The sequence below is a fragment of the Thunnus maccoyii genome, chromosome 8, assembly GCF_910596095.1.
Source record: "Thunnus maccoyii chromosome 8, fThuMac1.1, whole genome shotgun sequence".
Classification (NCBI taxonomy): domain Eukaryota; kingdom Metazoa; phylum Chordata; class Actinopteri; order Scombriformes; family Scombridae; genus Thunnus; species Thunnus maccoyii.
Window position 1 is genome coordinate 3267717 of NC_056540.1, and position 22377 is coordinate 3290093.

A 22377-nucleotide genomic window follows, 5' to 3' on the forward strand; every position below is an offset into this window, starting at 1 on the left:
AGAGACCAATTAAAACACTTCATATTACAATACTTACCACGCAGTTAACCACCAACTAAACAATTAAAGGCTAATTAGTTCTCATTAATGCAGCCGCGACAGCAGAGACGTGGTGGGTGGTCTGAGAGGGAAGTTAGGCCTCGTACATGAGATGTAAAAATGAAGAGATTTCATATGTAAGTATACACACGACAAGCATGATGGCAACTATAAAATTCAAAATTCAACGTGACCCGGGGTGTATTCTTTCTCTGTCTGGTGTAGACAAAATAACGTAAACACTTAATGTGAAATAATCTACTCTTAAATCTTCACCACAAATCATTACAATTAGATATTCAAGTGAAACAGCAGCTGTTGTTTATTCATTCATGGTTCAATAAATTGGTCGGGCTTTTTATGACCAAAACTGATAATTAATAAAGAGAATGTAGTGATGGTGACCTGGCTGATCACATAGCACATTTGTAGTCAATCTATCTATCCATTTAAAGCTGAGGTACACTTGAAACAAATGATTTAGTAGTAAGTGTTGTCTGCTGAATGTCCTCACTTGAAGGAAGGGAGAAAAGCCTGCTGTCAAAGACCCAATAAATCATGTAAATGTAGATATTGGCACACAGTTTTGGACAATCTATCTGACTCCGTTTATGAAAATTGATGGAAGTGTTTTTGAGGAAAATTTTTAAAAAAAGAAAGCTTGAGGAAGAAGTTTATTACTCTGCACCGCTGGCCAATCGCTGCTTTTGGAAAGTTACAAAACTTGCTGAATGTAGCCATCTCAGTTCCTACGCTGGACAGGTGTGGGGTGAGAGGGGGTTTCATACTTTCATACGCTGTTTGACAAGCACTTTGTTCTATGTATACTGACACCACTCGAGTCTCCAGTTCCCCAAACCCCCAGCTCAAGTCACCTGACTTCAAATGATACTTTCTGCTTCTGCATAGCCTTGTGGCTCCAGTTTAATTATGTGCTCATGGCAGCGAGCTCCCACGTTAGTGGACGTCTGTGCGTAGCCTAAAATGTATGACTGCATTAATTGTAAGTGATGACATGTGTGAGTACAAACACCTACACACACCCCCAAAGTGGTATAAACACATCCATGTGCACCTCTGCTGTCTGGGTCTTTATCAGGTTTGGAATATTCAGGGTCTTTAGTTTCCAATTCACATGGAAAGTGCCATTACATAAAACCTGAATGTCTTACTTTTGATTATAAAATAGCAGTCACTGGCAGCAGTGTTAGTGAATGAAGGTCAAGTCTTTGAATTTTATCGTAAAAGATTTCATAACTGCCCAGGTTATCGTCAAAATGACCCAATGTATTAATTGTTTATATGACATAAAATTTCTCGGCAATGTAAAGTATACAGTATGTATAAAGCACACTGAAGTGAATTCCACTACAACCATATTAAACATAAGTGACTTCTATGCGTGTAAAGATGTAATACTGCAGAGAGTAAAAGGTAGTCAGGTAAAAGTCTCCTGATAAAACAGAGCTGTTATTACTACAAATGATCCTTTTAATCTGAGAAGAGATGTTGCACAGAGTGAACTTGAAGAGTGAGATACAGAGGCTTGATCTTATTTATTTCTTAGAGAAAAGCTGAGAGAATGCTGTTAAACTGAAGTGTAACATTTTAAACACCAAACCAAACTTTCTCCATTACTCCACTCCACTGCTGCACTTATTCATCCTCAGAGGACAATGGATTCACACTCACCACACGTACACACACATACATCCACACAAATATAGTCTCTATAGGTTTTGTGCTTGTCTACTTTAATCCCGGCTGGTTTATTCTGTTCTGATCAATGACCTAAGACTAAGAAGTGATCACCCAGCTCGAGGAAAATCCTGCCCTAACATCATCCCTTTTCCCCCTCTTTCTCCCTCTTTGTCTCTAATTCACCTTAATTTAATCCTGATAGCATCGAGTGCTGTCGGCCGGCCTGGCAGAGCTGTAAGTCTCACAGTAGAATTAGCTTTCCTCCAGAAACATTTTGCTGACGGGGAGCGCGGCTAAAATATGGCCTCTATTCCCCCACATGGCTGCATGGGGGGCTGCTTTGCATTTTAACAGAGCTTTGGTTTATTCTCCAGGACACACTTGAGGAGAAAATCACACAGTAGCGGCAGAGTTCCCTGGAGGAGATAAAAACGGCTTCTTTAACTGAAACTCAAGATTTACCAGACAAATTAGAAGTGATGGTTTAAGTAAAGCAGGGCCATGTGTCATTGTAATAGGAAAAAGACAAAACAAATATTGGTAACTTTAACATTAAAATCAGCCCCAGATAAAAATAAAGATAGAAATAATAAAAAAAAAAGTTGTTTAAGTAAAGCAGGGCTATGTGTTACTGTAATGGCAATGTTTACCCAAGATAAAATAAAGGAGGTTCCTATAAAGGGGAGATAGGGGGGGGAAGAAAAATAAGTAGTTTTTTGGCAACTAAATAAAGGAGGGATCAGTTGGAAGCGGTTGTTAAAGCCAGGACCATAAGTTATGTGGGCAAGTATACTGGTTCAATGGATGTGTAGAGACATCCATCTACAACTACACATCAGTAAGACAAAAAATATAGTAGTTACCATCAATTAATCTGTTCATCACTTTTCTGAATAATCTATCAGCCTGTCAAAAGTCACACTGTCAGTTCCACAGCCCAAGGTGGTGTATTCAGATAGCTTGTTTCATCCAACCAACAGTCTAAAACCAAAATATATTTCATTTACAATCATATAAAACAGAGAAAAGCAGCAAGTAGCTGGAGCTGGTAAATGTTTGTGCTTGATAAATGATTTGAATGGTTAATCCAGTATCAAAATTGTTGGCGATTCATTTTCTGTCAGTTGACTAAATGATAAATCGACTACACACTATGGCCAATCATGTGGCCATCAAGAGCCAACAGTCCAACTAAAAATTCCACCTGCTAATTAGCTCTCCTTTAAGTAGTCAATGAAATCACTGCTGAGGTTTTTTGGTTGGAATGAAAACCTGCAGACTGTTGGCTCTCTATGGGACATGACTGGCCAGAAATTCAGCTGCCGGTTTTAGACAGTGGAGATGGTGTGGTCCTCCACTTTTGATTGTTTTGTGCTCATGCTTCGCAAAGTAGTATTTTCTGCAGCCAGCTTACAGTAATGTAAGTAACTAATGGTCCCATGGTAGTTCAATGATATTTTGGACAATAGCCAACTTTAAACTTTAGTTTAACTGTTTTTATTTGTCCCTTTACATGACAATTCCCTGCCCTGACCTCAACCCCATCCAACACCTTTGGGAACCTCAACTGTGAGCAGTTTCTGATATTAACATTTTGACTCACCTGCCGGGGGGACTGGTGGATGAAAAAATCCATCGACTACAGCCAAAATAATTAATTGCCTTTTTGTGTCACATAAACATTTGTTTCAGTATATTTCATTGAGATAATAAGGTATTATGTTGATACAAACTTAAAGAAGAGGCCAGAGCAAAATCTGAAGCAAAATTATTTTAGTTTGACACCACAGTTACTACTCTTACAAGCTTATGTTAATCAATTGAGCTGTCAACACTGCTGGCGTAACGGCTCGTATGTCACGTGCACTATGGACACGTAGCCGCGAACCGAAGCATAGTTTTTAGGCTTCGGGTCTATTTTTCTCCATTTGACACGCATAACTATAGTCATTGTGATTGAGCTCTGAGCACTTCCAAAATGTGGGTGACCTACGCTCAACGCTTTACCTGAACGCCACCTGTGTAGACACACAGACAGAGCACTCGCTACTACTGCTCTGCTATGCTTTCTAAGTAGCCACAGTGTCAGATCGTCTCTAGCAGTCTTACAGTTCCCCAGCACTGTTTAAAACACATATGGTGCACATGTCTACATTGTATAGGGATAAACACGACTAATTTTCTCCAAGCCATCATGCCAGATATTTTATTACATGCCTATTTTGGTACGAATGTTTACCCGCCATTGTGGTGGATAGCCTTCCGAGATTTACTCGCCAAATGGAAAATCTACCTGCATTTGGCACTTGGCGGGTGTTTTCGGACCCCGACTGTGAGCCAGGCCTTATCAACCAAAATCAGTGTTGGACCTCACTGGAAGCAAATCCCTGCAGCCAGGTCCCAACATCTGGTGGAAAGCTTTCTCAGAAGAGTGGAGGCTGTTATAGCTGCAGATTAATGCCCATAGCTTTAGAATGATGTTCAACTAACTATAGGTGTCCGCATACTTGTGGTCATATAGTGTACACTCAGCAGGGAGGGAGATTGTCAGCTGGGGTAAATATGGATGTCTGAATAGGATTAGAAACTTCAGTATGCTGCTGCTTCCACAGGTGTCTTGCTTATTCAGCTGCTATAGCATCTAGCCGTCTCTCCTCCCCCTCCTCTCCCTTAAATAAGACTCTTATCCTTTATAAAAATGATGTGAGGGCGCCGCCTCGGACAACTGCTCCCCTGACTTCATTTGTCTCTTGGCAAGTTTGATGGTGCTGCGTTTAAAAACCCATTCAATCTTATAAACCAAAAATTAAATGTAGTCGACTGTGATGGGCACTCAGTGCATCTGCTATTTATATGCTAATGTACACTCAGCCTGCCAAGGTCTGGCAAATTATTAATGCACAGCCATAAGTCAGGTGTATGGCAGAGAGGGGAGGGGCGGGTTAACCATCACACACACACGGAGGAGAAAAGGAGTGAAAGGAGGAGGAAATGAAAGCAGAGGAAGAAGGGAGGAAGGAGGAGAGGAGACGAGAGGACGAGGAGGTGAAAAAAACCCTTTGGAGATGTCTCCATTGTCTACCCTGACAAGTTAATATAGCTCTCCACCTGGCTACACACATACACACACACACACACACACACACACACACACACACACACACACACACACACACACACACACAGTGACTAAATTATTTCATTCTACATTTAAGGCTGAAATGGAAAATGTCTTTTGGGAATAGTGAGTGTCTCTAATGCCACCATTATCACAAGACATTTCCCTTAAGAGAGAGCAAGTGAGAAACTGCTTCTTAATGAAGACATTCTACACAAATGCATATATAAAACACATAGTCATCTTCCTGAGAGTATTACACATACATTGCACAAACACTCACACACCCTCTCTCACACAGTTATCAGACATTTGAGTGTAACTGAGGACTGTAGACTATGGATAGCCATGTGGTAGCAGCTTGATCCTCTAAGTGTCCAAAATCAGCATCTTTCCTTGAAAACCAAGGTTCACAACCTTCACTTCTTCACAGGTATTGTGACAGTTTGTCAGAGGAAAGGTGTACTGTTGAAATTGTTGTTCAAATCTAGTCTGATTAGGAAATGTTGGTAGGGAAGGTGAAAAGTCTATCAGCCAATAGACCTTCAGCACTGAATCAAGACCATAGTGGCCACAAATAGATAGCCAAAATCGAAAAGTGCCTTATGGTGTGCCACTCTTGTTTTAGTTGTATGCTTCCAACTGGCACATGCCACTGCTGACTACAGTATACCGCTGCTGTATGCCACCTTTACACAGCATGCCACTTACACTGGCAGGTAAAGTGTTCAATTGGTAGTTTATGCCATATTGATATACTGGAAAATAACCACTTCTTGTCATCAGCTGTCACTGATGAACAGTATACCGTGCTAGTTACTGTGGTAGCAAATCTAGTGGGTCTAGCCATAGCTACATCAGTTACATTAGCCCTATATGACTAGCATAGTGAGTGTAGCCTGTCGGTCAAAGTTTGAGCATTAATGCTATATTTCTGATGGGAATTATGTCAAATATCCATGTTATTAGGCATAACATTACCACAGCAACGGCAAATGCAAGCAAGAATTTGTATGTGCTGCTAACTACAACAAGACTGTTATCATCGTCATGTTGAATGCCACTGGTTAGTGGTATTTCCCAGTAGGATATAATGATACACTGTTTTAAGGTGGTGCACAGCAGCGACATACCATAATCAGCACTGGACGGTAAGAATAGGTATGCCAGTTGGCAGTGTCATCTGCCAGTGGAAAATGAGTGACATGTCATGTTTATTAAACTATTAGCAGAGGAGCAGCAGTGGCATAGCAACAGTCAACAATGCAATACCATTGAGGAATGCAATATGCCACTAAAACAAGAATTGCAAACAGTTGGTCTAACTAGGAGTGTTGTGAGTTTTGTGCCAAGAGAGGGTGACAACAGCTCCCAACAGCTTTTTGGTACCTATGGAAATGTGTTCATAGCAGCAAGTATTGAAAACCACGTCAAGTGCAGAGAGTTGGTATCAAATGTCTGGTAGTCTTTTTTACTTATTCCTTGATCAGATATTTAATTTACCTGATTTAAATCAGATTTGTGCCCATTTTAGACTATTTTATAGAAACAAAGGTCAACTGTACATGTACAAATGCTGGTTTAAACAACATTTAACATTTGCAAACTTTGGCTATTTCTATTCATTTTTTAAAAAACTGTTTTGTAGAAAAACATTATTCCTCAAAGTAAGAAAAAAAAAAGTATATTTTTGGCTTTGATACTAAAAGCCAAAAATGATACCCAGGGTTGGTCATACCTTATTTTTGTGACTAAATACAGGTTACATTTTGTCCAAAATGCTGCCACAAATTCCAGATGAGAAGTTGTTACTTTTGGCATCATCATTGGCTACAGGTGCAAATTAGGATGGATTTTAAAAATGTATGCTCATCCTCTTTAATGCTGGTTTTAGACCAACTTCTAGATAAAGGACTAAGCTGTATTATTAATGCATTCACTTATAAATTAGTTTGTGAGTCTTTTTACCAATCGATACAATATATTATTTTCTTTAATATTTGCACTGCTGCAGGAGCTGCAAATCTGCTGCCGCTGATTGATTTCAACATATTTACAAACTAATTAGGCCTAAAGCTTGCAGTGGAGTCTGACCTATTCAGGACTTGATTTGCCACAACATCCCACATCTCTATTACCACCTTGCACTCCTATTCATTACTACCTAGAAAAGATCCCATGGGGTCCCACACTAATGAGAAAAAAGCTTTCCACTCCTGCTCTCTCTCTCTCTATCCCCATAGCCTCCTCTTCACTGCTTCACCCCATTATACTCCTCTACCCCCCCAAACACACACACATAGACGCACCCTTTGTCTCTGGGGAGCAGTCAGCTTATATGATGTATAAGGTGACATCTTTATTTCTCTAACCTACCCTGGCAGGTCTATTAGCCAGCTCAGAGCTTCCCAAACCTTTGCCTGTCAAGGAGCTTATTCTCAACCGTCTAGTTCAGTTCCCCCTCCCATCCTGTCTCAATCTGTGATCAAACTAGTCATTATTATACATTCTCGTCCACTGCCATAGTTTAAATTACACACTGCTGTTCCTGATTTTACTGGGGACCCCTGAAACCTCCATGAGTACACCTAGAAAGCCCTGAAAGACTGATGGGACCCTACAAAGACCGTTGGGGGTTTGTGGAGCTCAGGAGCCCAGTTTGCCCCTGTTGACAGTGATATCAAACTGGCCCAGAGATCTCAAGGATAACCACCAAATCCAACCCCCACCATGACATTCCCAGTGGATCCATCAGTTCCAATTTAGAAACCATCTCCATTCACATTATCAGAGACCCTTGATGGAGCCAGACTGTGTCCACAGTGAATGACTAAATTTTACTCCACCTGCAGAAACAATCTGCATTTTGAATTAATCTTATGTTAGCCAAATGATGACACTAGTGTCTTACTTTTTAAATTGATAACTCCTAATACACTTTTTCAAGTATTAAACCTAAAGACTTCAATTAGTTACATTTACATATCTCACAAAAAAAACAACATATCGCTACTTACTAAAGTGAACTCATCCTAGGTTGTTAAACTTACACCAAAGTTGTCTCCTAAATGGTCTAATGAAAAAAAGTATATACAAAAACCTTCAGGCTAGCTCTATGTCATAAACAAATGGCTCATGATGATCAAACTTTGTCAGAAATCAGACACATTCTCTTTGCACCTACTGTACATATCAACTTTCACCAGACATAGTCATATTCAAACTGAACTCATGTCAGCACCTCATCACTCCACTCACATGATCCTGTCAATTATGTTTTTGTAACTGGTCAAAAGGGAAGTGAATGACAACATTAGTCTGAAACACACTGACATGCCATAAAAAAATGTACTGCTTTACTCAATCTTTGGGCTATCGTCTTTGCAATTTTCAAAAGTCAACATAAGATTAAATCTGTTAAACAATAAAGGCATGCTAGCTCTAACAGAGCAGGTTACACAAACCCTTTCATTTTGTATCACATGTATTAATTGTATTGTGTGTCTTTTTCAATCCAATTCCAATACCTGAACTCTGGGTACAACCGACCTTGTTTTGAGTACTAATCCAATTTCAGTGCTCTCTTTTTCTCAAATTTAAAATCTGTTTTAAAAAACCGTCCAGTGACCCATCCACTTCAATAAAATCGGTGCATCCCTATATTCATCTATCAGTTCATATCCTGACCTGTCACTGGGGTAAGGTTAGCTACTCATATTGAATGGGGGCCTACAGAGTAACGTTTTCATATTTTTGCATTATGGCTAAAAATGCCACAAGCAACTAACCAAAGGCATCATCAACCAAGTGCATTTTGGTCCATTGTAGGTAGGGAGGCATTCCTTTTGGCTAGGTTAGTATACTTGCATTAGGAATGAGACTAGACTTTTGAAAGCCCTTTTTATTCCACTCTTATTGTCATGAATTCTCTACTCCCAGCGAATTTTATTCACCATGTCTTCCCACACTTCCTTATTTTACTCCATTAATGAAAAGATAACTTATCAACCAATTTGCTGAGGTGCAATAAATACAACACCAAGACTGAACATAATGCATAATGAGAGCGAAATAGAGGCAAAGAGAGCAAGAGAAATACATATTTCTAGTGTAGGACAGAGAGACAAATTCAGAAAATGAATGTACAAATGAAAAGGAGGGAATGTTAGAAGAGAGAAATAGAGGGATAGTCTGTCTTTGTTTATTCACATTCATTGTGCTGTGATAAGATGGGTTATCAGCAGTAAACAAGGCCCAGGCCTGTATGAATGGAGCCCAGAGTGACTGAATACACTCTTAAAAACAGATATGTTCAAATAAGTCTGCATGTCTTATCCCTTGCTAAACACAAGCCCATGTTTTCAGTTTGGAGTACTCAACAGATGCATGTGGTATTCTCCTGACATAGCTCTTCCTGAAAACTCTTCTCAAACATACTCACTCTTCTTAGGAAGATACTAAGAAGGCTGCCTGTTTCCTCATATTGTGAAACGCTGAATTATAGGAAAGCTTGTTGTAAGATACAAAATTGTTTTACTAACTAAAGGTCTCAGTATGGTTCCAACAAACCAGTTCTTATGATCTGTCATCCAACCACGACTACAGGCCACAACCAAAGGTGGGTCAGAAAGCTGCCCATCAAAGAGAGGGTGAGGCACAATGTACCTGATAAATGGGGATAACAGCGTCCAATTTCAACAGTCTCGCCTCTTGGTGAAAAAGGAGAGATCTTTATAATATCAGTAGACGCATTTTTAAATCACATGAGCTCGTACTACCAGTCTCTGATACAGCTATCAAGCCAGTCAACAGCATGCAAAGTCAAGGGGTGAGCTTAGTGTATCTGTTTTTTTTTTACATGGACAGAGACACTAGTGGGCTATGGGAGTTGGAAAAGAAAGGCTGAAGGTAGATCAGGGGCGTTTGGTCCAGAAAGTCACCATGTACCATGCTCAACAATACAATTCTACAGGTGAACGATGTCAACATTGAGCACTGACCTGAAAAGGACATGGGAGGTAAAACCAGACAAATCAGAAGATGACAAAGCAAAGGTCTCCATGAGATATTGGCCGGCCGCCCTTTGTCTTTGACACATCTCTGAGAGGCTCGCTACGGTGGCACCAACCTCAGCGGATTTATGGCACATAGCCGGCGTTTGGTGTGGAACATCCAGAATGACCGACATCTGCTCCCTCTGGACTAAGTCCAACATCAAGGGTATCAGATGGGGTGGTGGAAAAACAAAGTGCAGCCTGTTTTGCCAGCTTGGTTTTAGAACAGAGGACCCCAGTTCTCCCAGAGTATTAAGCTACATGCCAACAATATTGTGTCAGAAATGTGTGTGCAATGCGTTCACTTCCAAGGCTTTTGACTCACCAGAAAGAAACAGAAACCACACATTTCTCTTTAAAATCAGCTGATTGTGTAGCACTTTTAGGCACATCCAATACTTGGAGTTATGGTTTAGATCAACCAGTAGATGGCACCATTTTAAACAATCTCTGGCTCAATCTTTGGGAAAACTACTAAGAAAGTAAAACGTCTGAAGCATATCATTTGAACTAAGACCATCAACAGTCTTATTCACATGCTATATGTTAGATTTGTAAAATTTCATAAGCATCCAACATTCAGATGTTCAGACTGCACAAATGGAACAGTCAGCAATGAAAAAGAAAACAGCCTTGTGCATTTCTGTTTTCAATAGTCTTCTAACTTCATGTAAATGCGTCTTCACTCAACCCTCCCTCTGTCTTATTCTCTCCTTCAATAAACAAGCCTCCCTATCTGCCTCCATAACACCCCTCCTCTGGCTCTTCCTCCTTCTCTCTCTCCCCGGCTCCCCCGTTATGGGAGACTATATTGAGAGGCCCGTTGAGAGAGAAACCAATCGTGTGGTGTGTCAGCGGCCCGATAGAGAAGGACCCAGTAATGGAAGGCCTTTTAAGGCTAAAAAGGAAAAGCTAATTATGATAAAGGGGCTGTAAGTTGTGTGGTTATCGCAGTGCTGGGCCTGCTGGTGCAGCAGACTGGTCCCTGACAGTGATAACCAGGCAGAGCGAGACGCCCGGCGCTCTGTCACTGTCACTCTGCCGCTCTGTTCAGCTAAAGATGGATTCACACGCTACAACTTTTATGCTTTTTTTTCAAACACATAAAGCAGGTTGCATTCATTGGTCATTTAAAACCTGAAACTGCAGGCTGAAGTCCATTCCTCTTGGATTTTTTTTTTCTTCCTTTTTTCTATCTCACCGCACTGCAAGCATGCAGCATGGACCCCTCTCCAAAACACCTCCAGACATTTCAGCACCAATTAAACCGTTGCAATCAAGCAATAAGTTAAACTAACAAGCTTTTTTTTGTGACTCCATTTTGGGTCAGCTCAAACAACACCAGAGCGACGATGCTAAGCTAGATATAGAGACAGTCAGATAGACATATCAGCTGTCAAGCTATGGGGCACATTAGTGGTAACAAAGTGAATGAATGGGTACATCCTCCCCCTTGCTCCCCAATTTCTTCTCTCTGTCTCTGATACATTATGCATTATGGCAGTGCCTCGCTATCTCACCTCTACCAAATGTCTTAACTATTAATATTTCCATACTCTCTCTTCGTCTCTATTATGATACTTCCCTAGGGGAGCCCATGGGTATACAGGAATGAACAGACATTTGAAGAGGAAAACTGAAAAAAGGCATTTTAAAAGCAACCTGATATGAAACAATAATACTGGGGTATTTTAATGAATCTGATGAGGTAATAAAAAAGGGCTTAAGAAATTTCTAGTGGGCATTTGTAATATTTTGTATATTTTATATAGAGAATCTTATGTAGATTTTTCATTGATTTCAGTCTGAACACTTAATATTGCTTCAATCAGGTTCTATTCAAAGACATTCCTCATGGCATCTCAGTACTAGTCTTAAGTAGACATCAATGTGAGCTGGCTTTCATCAGACTAGAGTGAGTGGTGACAGCTGTGTAGAAGCACCTGAAGCTACAGTTCTTACAATGGCCACTAGATGCTGCAGATGAGAACTAGGGCTGCTCTGAGGGTGATATAGCACCAATTTTAAAAACGCATTCTATTCTGAGCTGTCTAACATGAACTTTTTCACACTTCTCAGATTTGATTTTCAAGTTGATGATCTTTTCAGTGATTTTGTACACATGTGTGTATGTACATTTAGCATTTTTTCCATGATAAATGTTTTAAAAATTCAATGCATTTGATGTTTTTGGAATGGCTTTTATGTGTACAATGTCACTTGATGTGATATTGATATCATTTTGACTGACTAGCGGTGTGCAAATGTCCAGTACAGGGGTTCAGTGAAACACTCCTGAGTCTGTTTGATTCCTCTGTGCCAGGAGAAGATCCAAATTGAACTTGAAATGTTGTACTTTTCCTGATATAATAAAGAAGACATTTTAAAGTGTGCAGATGCCAGTGTTGCAAGTCCTTTGGGAGGTAAAAATCATTAGATGCTGGCTCTAAGGAAACTCAGCTTTGATAGGTAGGTCATTATCAAAAACTTCTCTCTTAAAATACAGAGTTAAGTATTTTTTTCCCAAAGGACATTAAGAATTAGTCGGGATTTCACTGATTCTAATGTGAGTTTTGTCTGTGACCCCAGAGTATGGGAGTTTAGAAAACGTCAGAAGTCAGCTGAAGTGGTCAGAGGAACATGAAGACAGTATTGAACAAACTGCTTTCTATCACTGGACTTAATTTTTTGTAGGACAAAATTTGTGTTTATTAAGACACAAAGCGGTTCAATCAAACTGCAATCCCTTCTCTGCAAGTGTAACATCTGTACCATTGTCCCCGAATGTGTAATACAATGCTGCCATCTGCTGACAAAACTCCATATTAGCAGTAAAAAATAACCAGCTTGTGCTGTAGTCTTGGGTATGAGAACATTGTGGCTGAGCTAGCTAAGCATCTTTGGCTTTTTTTAATCAGCCAAGAGCAACTCTCCCTATAAATGATTGCTGCATGTTTTTAATATGAGAATTATGAGTTTACCCTAACCCTTTTATTTGACATATAACTACTGAACTGTTTTAGACAGTCAGCAGGGAGACTCAATGATTGTTTTACTTTTATAAACTTCAAGTTAAGCTATTGTTAACATATTCCTGGATGTTTTCAGCTTTTTACATTTCCCAATAGAATATAAGTGAGAGCAATGTCCTGCATTTATCAGGTTTATGTGTTAGTGTGGCAAATGCTGTAGCAAGTTACTTTAAGTATTATCAGAGAGTCAGCGTACTGGCCTCCATAGAGGTCCCTGTGCCTAGCTATCCTGTCAGCTTAAACATCTACTCAAACTCCAGGAGAACCAGGATGGTTTCTGAAGTTTACTTGAAGAGTTATTTTTTGTAAACTGTAACAAACACAAAATGGCATGTTGAAATTACAGATATGAAAAGGTAAGTATTTTACAGCAAGTATAAAGTATCACGGTAAATAAAGCTAACTATGCCAACAGGTAAGTATAAAATTAGCAAAGGATATTAACTAAGGTTAGGAAACTAGCTTAGCTGCAATCATATGTCATCAATTAATAAAATAAACAAATTGCCATACATTTTTGAAATGTGCTGTTTTCTGCATCAATACATTACTAATTATAAATCCACTTACAGACAATTGTCTTACAAGTCTTGTAACGATGGATGGAACAGGACTGTAGAGACACCGGTCCCTTTTACATAGCCTGTTCAAGGCAGGAATGCTGTGCCTTTATTCTGCCTTGCTGTTCTGTATAAAAGGTACAGATATAAAGTGGGGGAGGGCAGAGTTGTTTCGCAACTCACAGCACCGGATCAACATCAGGGACAGCCAGCACAGCAGGACAGGATGCTGATGCTGTTTTGTTACACATCACACCTTGAATCCGGAACACCGGCATGCTATGTAAAAGCACACATGGGGGCGGCTTTATGCTGGCTTTATTTGGTTCAGTGTAACAAAGCAAAGGCGGTTTAGTAACGGATCTTCTTTACGGCTGTAATGACACTATATGAACACTACTTCCTGTCTTTACAGTAGGCTGCACTACTATTAACTGCCACCAGGTGACTTCAACAAACCACACATGCAAGACCCACACAGCGTCCAGAACAGTCAGGGTGTAATATTGTAATATTATAACTCACCACTTTGCGAAACCTGGACTTGTAGTCGATGTGAAGCTCTTTGTGCTTCTGCAGGGCAGCTTCTAAAGACTTCTTCAGATCCAGCGCTCTCCTCAGCAGCTGCTGCTCAGCTCCTGACTTGGTGAAGACCTACACACACATGCACACAGAGACAGGTTAGACCACAGAAAGAAGCATTTATTTGCAAAATATAAAGTATGAAATCAGGCTTCTAAAGCACTAACAGCAGCAGTAGAGCCAATGGTAACAGTAGTAGAAGAGGGAATGGTATAGTGGTTTATTAGCATCAGTAGGTTGCATTCTCAAATTCCCAGCTTCTTTAATGTGGTAATTTATTACATGTCTACACATACGAGCCCTGTCTGTGTGTACTAACCTGAACCCAGCCCTGCACTGCTGGTAGATGCTTGGTTGTTATCAGTCTATGGAGGTCTATCACCGTGGAAACTACCGCCTCATTATCCTCTGTCTCCTTAACATGAAGACCTGAAGGAAAAGGAAAGAAAAGCAAAGGAAAGTAAGAGTTCAGAATAGTGTCTCAGATGCCACTTAATTAGTTACACTCGCACATTGACAAACAGGAATCCCTTTTGCCTTGAGGACAGAATGAACTGTTAGAGGTCTGGTTGCAAGGAGGTACTGGGAATGTTCTCAGCATGATGGATTTACACTAGATTTTTTTGCTGTTTGTTTTTTCTGCAACCCCTCCATTTGTCCTCATTGCAATGGTATGCTATTGGGTAGAAATCTGGAGGCTGGGCAGCCCTTTGGAATAAACTGAGCTCACTCTCCTGTTCCAAGGAACCATGAGTCGTTTGATGACCTATCACATGTAAGGGATAATCAACGAGTAGGTGTGCGTTTAACGGTTCTAAAGCATGACGTGGAGGTGAAGAACCATCCAATGTGAAACAGAGGTTGAATATCCTGCTTATATCATGGTCATGTGCCAACAATATGAAATAAAAGCATTCACAAATTTTTGGTGAAAGTTTTGCACTCAAAATCGAAAGGTTATGAAGCAAGGGCTTACCGATGTCATGACAACTTGCCACACTGTAGCACTGAGGCATAAATTTCACGTGAGGTGTCATTAAGCATAACCACAAAGTACATCGTCAAATCGGAGTTCTTTTGTTTTTGGTAGAGAAAGTCTCTCAGTGTATTAACTGCCCGTTTTGTTGCCTTTTTTGTATTAATCTCATCCTTCTCTTCCTCTATCATTTTAAGCTCTTCAGGTGTCAGTTCCTTGTGCCGTTTTTCGCTTGGTTTCTTTCTTTTCTTCTCCATTTCTTTTTCCTCTGCTGTATCCCATTCTTCAAAACTTCATAACCAGTAAGCTTTGACAGCTGTGCTTTTTAATGTTGCTATGGTTACAGGTTGGGTAGCGGATGAATTTAGAATGGTGATTAAACTTGAGCCGAACTGCAATACACGGTTTTAACACACACCTGCTGGCCAATCAGGAAACAGTATTCACCCAGATGATGGTATAATAGCAATTATACCACTGTCAAAGCCATTGCCTTGCTCACTCTGATCTTTAAAGGCTTCACTAAAACAAGTGTAAAAAAAATCAAAAAAGGTACACAAGGAGTTTCATCAATCTTGGTAACCCTACCATGTTTCATCCCACTAGTCTTATTTGTCTTGACCCCATCTGCAGGCTTTGTATACTTCATCACAGCTACATAAGCCATGACAAGCATATGTGCCTAAAACTTAGCCCATGAGTGTACAAATAGGGCTGGGCATAATGTGATTTAAAAGAAAAAAACAATAGCAAAAAAACTAGTGCCTATACAGTATTCATGTATGTATGTATATATACATTTTTTTTTAAATGCAGACCATTTTCTACATTTCAGTCAGTGCCCAAAAGGCACTAAGTCTGCCCTACATGAATAGATGGTTACACAGAGTTTATACCCTGAGTTGATAGTTTATTGGGTACACCTAGCTGAACTTTGGATCAGGCTGAAATATCTTGACAACTATCAGATTGGATTTTCCTCTAGCGCCACCAGCAGGTCAAAGTTTCAACTTGTGCTGTGATATAACTCCACATGTACTTGATGGATTGGAACAAAATTTGGTTCAAACATTCATGGTCCCCAGATGATGTATTCTAATGACTTTGGTGATCCTCTGATTGTTACTCTAGTAAAACCATGAGGTTGACTTTGAAGTTCTTTATTGAACTATCTCAACAACTATTAAATGGATTTCTGTGAAACTTGGTTCACACATTCATGTTTCGCAGAGGATGAATTGTAATAACTAACTTTTCATTTAGCACCATCATCTGGTTAAAATTTCATTTTGACTAATATTTTGGTATATGACAAAATCCCTGCAAAACTCATGACATTCTCATCAGCCTCAGCTATGGTTGGTACTACGGTACTAATTAGCAAATGTTAACATGCTAACATGCTAAACCAACTCAGTAAACATGGTGAACATTATACCTGCTAAACATCAACATGCATCATCATCATGATCATGATAGCATGCCGGTGTGAGCATTTAGCCCTCACAGAGCCACTAGCATGGCTGTAGAGTCTTAGTGTTGTTTTGAGACTGTGTGTCAGAAAAGTGATGGTTGAAAGCTGTGGTTGTTTAGGGGGAAACAGCTTGTGATGCTGTTAGAAATTTACTGAATTATACAGAAAGGTGTTTCTCTGACACAGTGGCAACAAAATCTAAATACTGTAAGCATCACAAACACAGGGTTTACTGCATTACAGTTATATACATTGCATAATAAACTGCCTTCACTACACTAAACTATGCACACGAGTTGTACCCACCAGGACTGAGGTTCAGGTCCAGACGATACGAATGAGAGATGAGCCCAGAGTTCCGAATAAACAAGTCTTCATCAATAAGCTCCTCCTCCTCTTCTTCACTACTTCCCTCCTCTTCCTTAGCATCATCGTCCTCCTCTCCCTCCCTCTGCCTTTCCTCCATCTCTCCAGTCTTCTCTTCCTCATTCCCATCCCTCCTCTTCTTCTTATCCTCCCTCTCCTCATCATCAGAGCTTTTCTCCTTATTTTCCTTTGCTTTTTTCTTCTCTCTGTTGTCTCTCTTCTCCTCTGTCACTTCTTTGTCTTTCTTTTCTTTTCTGCCCTCCTCCCTCCCTTGTGTCTTCTCTTCTCTCTTGTCATCCTTCAGGTCTTTGCTGCAGCAGGGCTGTTCATCATCAGGCACACACTCATTGGCTGGTTGGGAGTTTGGAGGGCTGCTGTTGGTTGTCTGGTCATCTGTGAGGTCAAACTTAGGGAAAAGCAGCTTCATACAGGACTCCATCTCTGTCAGTGTCGCCTCGATGTCCTGGTACGCCTCTGTCAAAGAAATAATACTTTGTTAATGAATGCTATGATAGAACTTATAGCTGTTTGCCTTTATCAGTTGTCTGATAATGTCATTTGAAAAATGTAAAAACATAAGACACACAAAAGACATTTAGAGTAATATTTCCGTACAAACCACAAAATTTTAATTTATATAACTTTTGAAATTTTTTTTTTTTTTTTAAACTAATGTGAAAAATTAAATACCACACAAAAAACTTTTATCCTAATCTAAGTGGGACATGGGAAAGCAAAAATGGGATATTTGGTCCAGTCCCATTCTTCTTGTTATTATCATTCTCACTACCAGTAGTGTTGTTGAATGATGTAGTATTTACCCTCCATGTCTTTGGTGGCTGCCTCCACTCTCTCCTTGTAGATCCTCTCCATTTTCCTCTGCCTCTCCTCCTCCCTCCTCCTCTCTGCTACAGTCCTGGCTTCAGCATCCTGGAAGTCCACCTGACAACACGGACACTTCACTTCATTAATATGAGAAACCACCACACTGTAGTCTTGTAAAGCCACAGAATTGCACTATCATAGTGATACTGTTAGTCATCTCATCTGAGGATACTGACATCATATCTGAGGATATCTATACCGACTCATGTGGGCTTGTACTGAAACGATGTTGAATTTCTAGACCTGTATGAACAGTGCTGAAATGATTATGGCATTACCACCAACAGACAAGACTTCATTCAACAACCCATGAATGTGCTTTATCTTCTTCTCTACTCATACAAACACACATATATGGTTTACAAGCTGGCTAACATGTCTTTACAGTTAACTCGCATCACATAAGCAGTGTTTCTTACAGTTACAAACATCTAATGCAGTCCACCATTTAGTCCAACTACAATAGAATGCAAATTACCAGAGTATGTTTTAAAGGCACTATGTGGAGTTGTCTTGTAAACACACAAAGTTTCTGTTTGCATTCAGTGTTATTCACCAAAACACATTGAGTGTGTACATATACCATGTACCAGTTGAACACTTTCTCACTCACTTTCTCATTCAAGGGAACAGGGAGGTGTGTCCAGACTTTTGACTGGTACTGGTACTGTATATATATACTTGACAGTCGCAAGTGTACGATGAGTGTTGAGATTATGTGTCTTAACCAGTAGGCTACCAGGGAAACACATTGTGTGCATGACTGAGGTTTAACAAACATGTTCAATGCATTTCTTCCCTCATAAAACAGTTGCTCATTTTTTAAAACTTTTTGAAAGCTGCATGTTTAACATCCACATTTGCTAGATAGTAGTCTTTTTCTTCTTTGCCTTTGCAGGTGCATTGTTGAGTTTCTTAGTACATTACCAGAGCCAACTGTTGATTATTTCATAATGTGAAAGTCATCAGTAGCCAGCTTCTTTCGATCACATCAGCTGCATGCTTATGCAGGTATGTGTGTTCACGTACACATGCACAAGATATAATAAATAAAAATGGGGACACCCACAGGGCACCTTGTTCTGGTATAGATTCTTTTCACAGCAGACATTTTGACTTGTAATAGCAGGAAAAGCACAGGTGGAAGTGATGACATTAACAATGGCTCAGTTCCATTCAAGTGTCCAAGGAATCCACAATGAACCATCATGCACTATGCCAGGGTCAAAAATTTAGAAAACCTAAATGGGATTCAGTCATCATTAAATGTGATCAGTTCCATCTGTGCTTTTCCTGCTTTGACAACATGTCTGTTGTGAAAAAGGCCTAAAGCTCATCAGCTAACATGAAGCTAGTTGACTATCTAAGAAGGCTGGACTGTATCACTTTGTGTGGAGCATCTAACTTATAAAATAATCAATATAGAGCCAGTCTGACAGGGAATCAATGCTTTATTTCAATAGCTCATGGTCAGCAAGTGTACACTGGGCTACAGGAACAACATATGACATGAGATAAAGACTGTAATTTTATTATTTACAAATAAAAAAGTTACTGACTAGTTTGGCATATAACCACACACACAAAAAAAATGTTTAAATGCCATAAAAACATGCATAAAATCATCTTGTCTCTCTCACCTTCTTGACCTGTTTGAGAAAGTGGTAGCCCAGTGCCAACTTCTTATACGCCGTCCCATAGGAGGCCTGCCACGACTGGACAGTCTGGATGGCCAGTGACCTCAGTTTCCTGGCTACTTCTTTAGGAGGAGGGAGGGGCTGCTCCGAGTCCGTCTCCACAGTCAACTCCAAGAACTCCTGCAGGAGGGGGAGGATGGAGAGAAACGACAGAGGACACAAAATGACCACTGTGATTTATAATAAATAAAATCTGTTCAATTGGGTGCTGTGGTGGTTGGTGTTCCAGTACCTGGAGGTTGTCCACCAGCAGGGTTCTGAAGTGGTGTGATCTGGAGAAGAGCTCACTAGCGATCTGGAAGGCTGACAGTCGGATCTCAGCATGTTCTTGGTTGAGCTGGGACATCACCGAGTGGTACACGTGGTCTATGCAGTCATTGGACACTCTGAGAGGAATGGAAGAGCCAACAGTGATTAGCCCTATGATTGGTAATTATCCTAAATATTTAACTAGGACATGACCATAGTGTGTTCTTTGACTAAAAATGGATGCAAGTCTGACATGATAAAAAATAAAGCAGTGAATTGCTGCTGTTACAGGTGATGAGGAGCTCAAACAAACAAAAAGAGCCAGAGTTAACATCAAACTAGCTGGCTAACCCACTGATCTAGCTTTGTAACACAGATCCCAGGTTGACAGGAGCAAAAACCTGCTCGACCTGCACAGCGACATGCCTGATTTAGCCCTCTGAGTGGGCATGTGCCCTTAAAATTGTGGCATACTTGCAGATCTTCTTGATTTCCTTCATCTTGTCCTGGTTGAGCTGCTGCTGTCCTGATGTGGTCAGTTCCTCCACCAGCTCTGACAGCCTGTCCCTCTGAGACAGCTCCATCACCAGACATTAACACAACCTGCAGACACACATACGTTACTGAGAAAAAACAGCTGAAAGAGTTTATCTACAATTACATTCAACAGCCAAACCATTTAACAAAATAAGAGATGAATATATGAGTGCAAAAGTTGGGACTAGAGTGAGGGAAGAGCTACAAAGAGAGAAAGACGAAATGACAAAGTGTTGCTGACAAAGTGTTACTATCTCTGAAATAAAGTGGGTACAATAACATGCAAAAGAGAATATCAAGACTGTTGTCTACAGCTTGTGGAAAGCTTTCTTGTAATATTAAAATAAATATAAGATTATTATGATGCTATTTACGGCATTGTAAAGTCAGACAATTGCTAATGCTGTTTTTGTAAATCTAGCTATACTATACTATGTTAACTATAAAGTATATTATAGTGTAAGGCTTGTCACCCATTAGATTGATTACATTTGGCTGTAATAACAGAGGTACATCCATCATGTATGAATATACAACCTGTTCAAATGTAGCTACATGAGATTTCAACTACAAATTCTAGTGTCTTGAAAATTTACGTATTTACACAACTTTATAATTTCCATACAATTTAAAAAGACCACATAAAGAAAGACATCTAGAAATCCCCCTCCTCTGGATCTTTATTGAAGTCCTTGTTTGCGTTAGAAAGTGATTTACTCACCAATTATCTTGTTATAAAACACTAAACCTCAGGAAATATCCCAGCCGTTTGCTCTGACTGACTCCTGTGAGTCGTTCATAATAAAACCTAATAAATTAACAGCAATTGTTTTGTCTCGTACCGCTTCCTCGAATGCCTTTGTTTTGTAATATTTCCCACCCGTATTCCGCGAAGACCCGCCCTACTCTACCTCTGATTGGCTAGCACTCGTTGCCTTAGTTGGTTGGATTGGCTAGGTTTAGGCATGAGGAGTGAGATGGTTGGGTTAGTGCAGTTAGTGTAAGAATATCAGGGTCAGAGCCAATCAGAGGCAGAGTAGGGCGGGTCTTCACAGAATGTGAATTATTTCCGTTAGTTGCTTGTACTGCCGGTTCGGCTTTTCAGAATAAAAGCGTGGATAAAGCTCCACTGATGTGCATAGACATGAAGCCTATCAGTCTAAAGTCTGTTACATCCATTGACTGTATACGGTCAATGGTTACAACAACTATATGAATACATAGTATAAAACAATAACATATGAAGTCTACATCTATAAAAATCTAACTAAGTAACTATACATTTTTTGTTGAAGATGCCTTTAAAGGTGTTGATTCACCTTGGTGGTCATTGCTGCTGAATGATGTTGCGTTATACTGAGAGTTGTTTCTAAAGCATTATCCCTGAACAATGCTGTTTGATAGATTCCCTAAAAACTAGCTATATCTTACCTTTTTTTAGTTGTAGATTGAGTTAATTAAACGACTGGTAACTTTCAAGGTGAAGATGAAGTCTATCAACATTATATTCTAGATCACTTAGAATGACACTGGATGTTTTCAATTTCATGCAGCAAGAACAATTATCAATACCAGAAAAGGTGATGTTGGAGCTTTATTTGTTATTTGTTCCTGTTCCCGTCCTGTCAGTGGAGCTGGGCCTCAGCTGGGGCTTCACAGATGTTATAAGCCTGCCTTTTTCTCAACAGACATTTTGCTTTGTCATAGTAAACGCACAGGTGTTACTGATATCATTAACGATGGCTCTGTTAGTGTCCCAGTAAACCAGGGATACATCCCAATTCCCTTAAATTGCATCCACTTTTCCCTCACTTCCATCTTTTCCTTAGTCCGCCCCACTAAAGATGCAAAGAAACCATGCAAGGAAAGAGAAAACCATGCCAGGAGAGAGGAAGCTGTAGCAACTTTTGATGCTTTGTTTCTGCACACATGTGCACAGTGCTAATACTAATAAAGGTGCAGACTTATCACTGCCAGAGCAGCAGTTTTCTCTCTGTAGCCTTTTACCTGACAAACACATGCACAAAAATAAAAACCTGCATTCAGTATTTATACTGTGTCCTGCCTAGAGGCACATCCGCATTTCTACTGGCAGAATGCATTTATA

General features: G+C 40.0%; 1 protein-coding gene across 4 annotated transcripts in view; it reads right to left on the reverse strand.

The window, feature by feature from the left end:
- uvssa (UV-stimulated scaffold protein A) overlaps positions 1 to 22319 on the reverse strand; it is a 40666-nt gene extending 18347 nt beyond the window's left edge. For 2 of the 4 annotated variants that reach the window (XM_042419907.1, XM_042419904.1), the window contains exons 1-8: positions 20992 to 21206; positions 20208 to 20336; positions 19717 to 19870; positions 19428 to 19604; positions 17724 to 17844; positions 16843 to 17376; positions 14406 to 14515; positions 14030 to 14158 (exon numbers count right to left, since the gene is read on the reverse strand). In XM_042419907.1, the coding sequence (XP_042275841.1) occupies positions 14030 to 14158; positions 14406 to 14515; positions 16843 to 17376; positions 17724 to 17844; positions 19428 to 19604; positions 19717 to 19870; positions 20208 to 20317 (1335 nt within the window). In that variant the 5' untranslated portion in view covers positions 20318 to 20336; positions 20992 to 21206. The other 2 variants (XM_042419905.1, XM_042419906.1) reach the window with 2 other exon arrangements.
- Between the last annotated feature and the right edge of the window lie 58 nt (positions 22320 to 22377).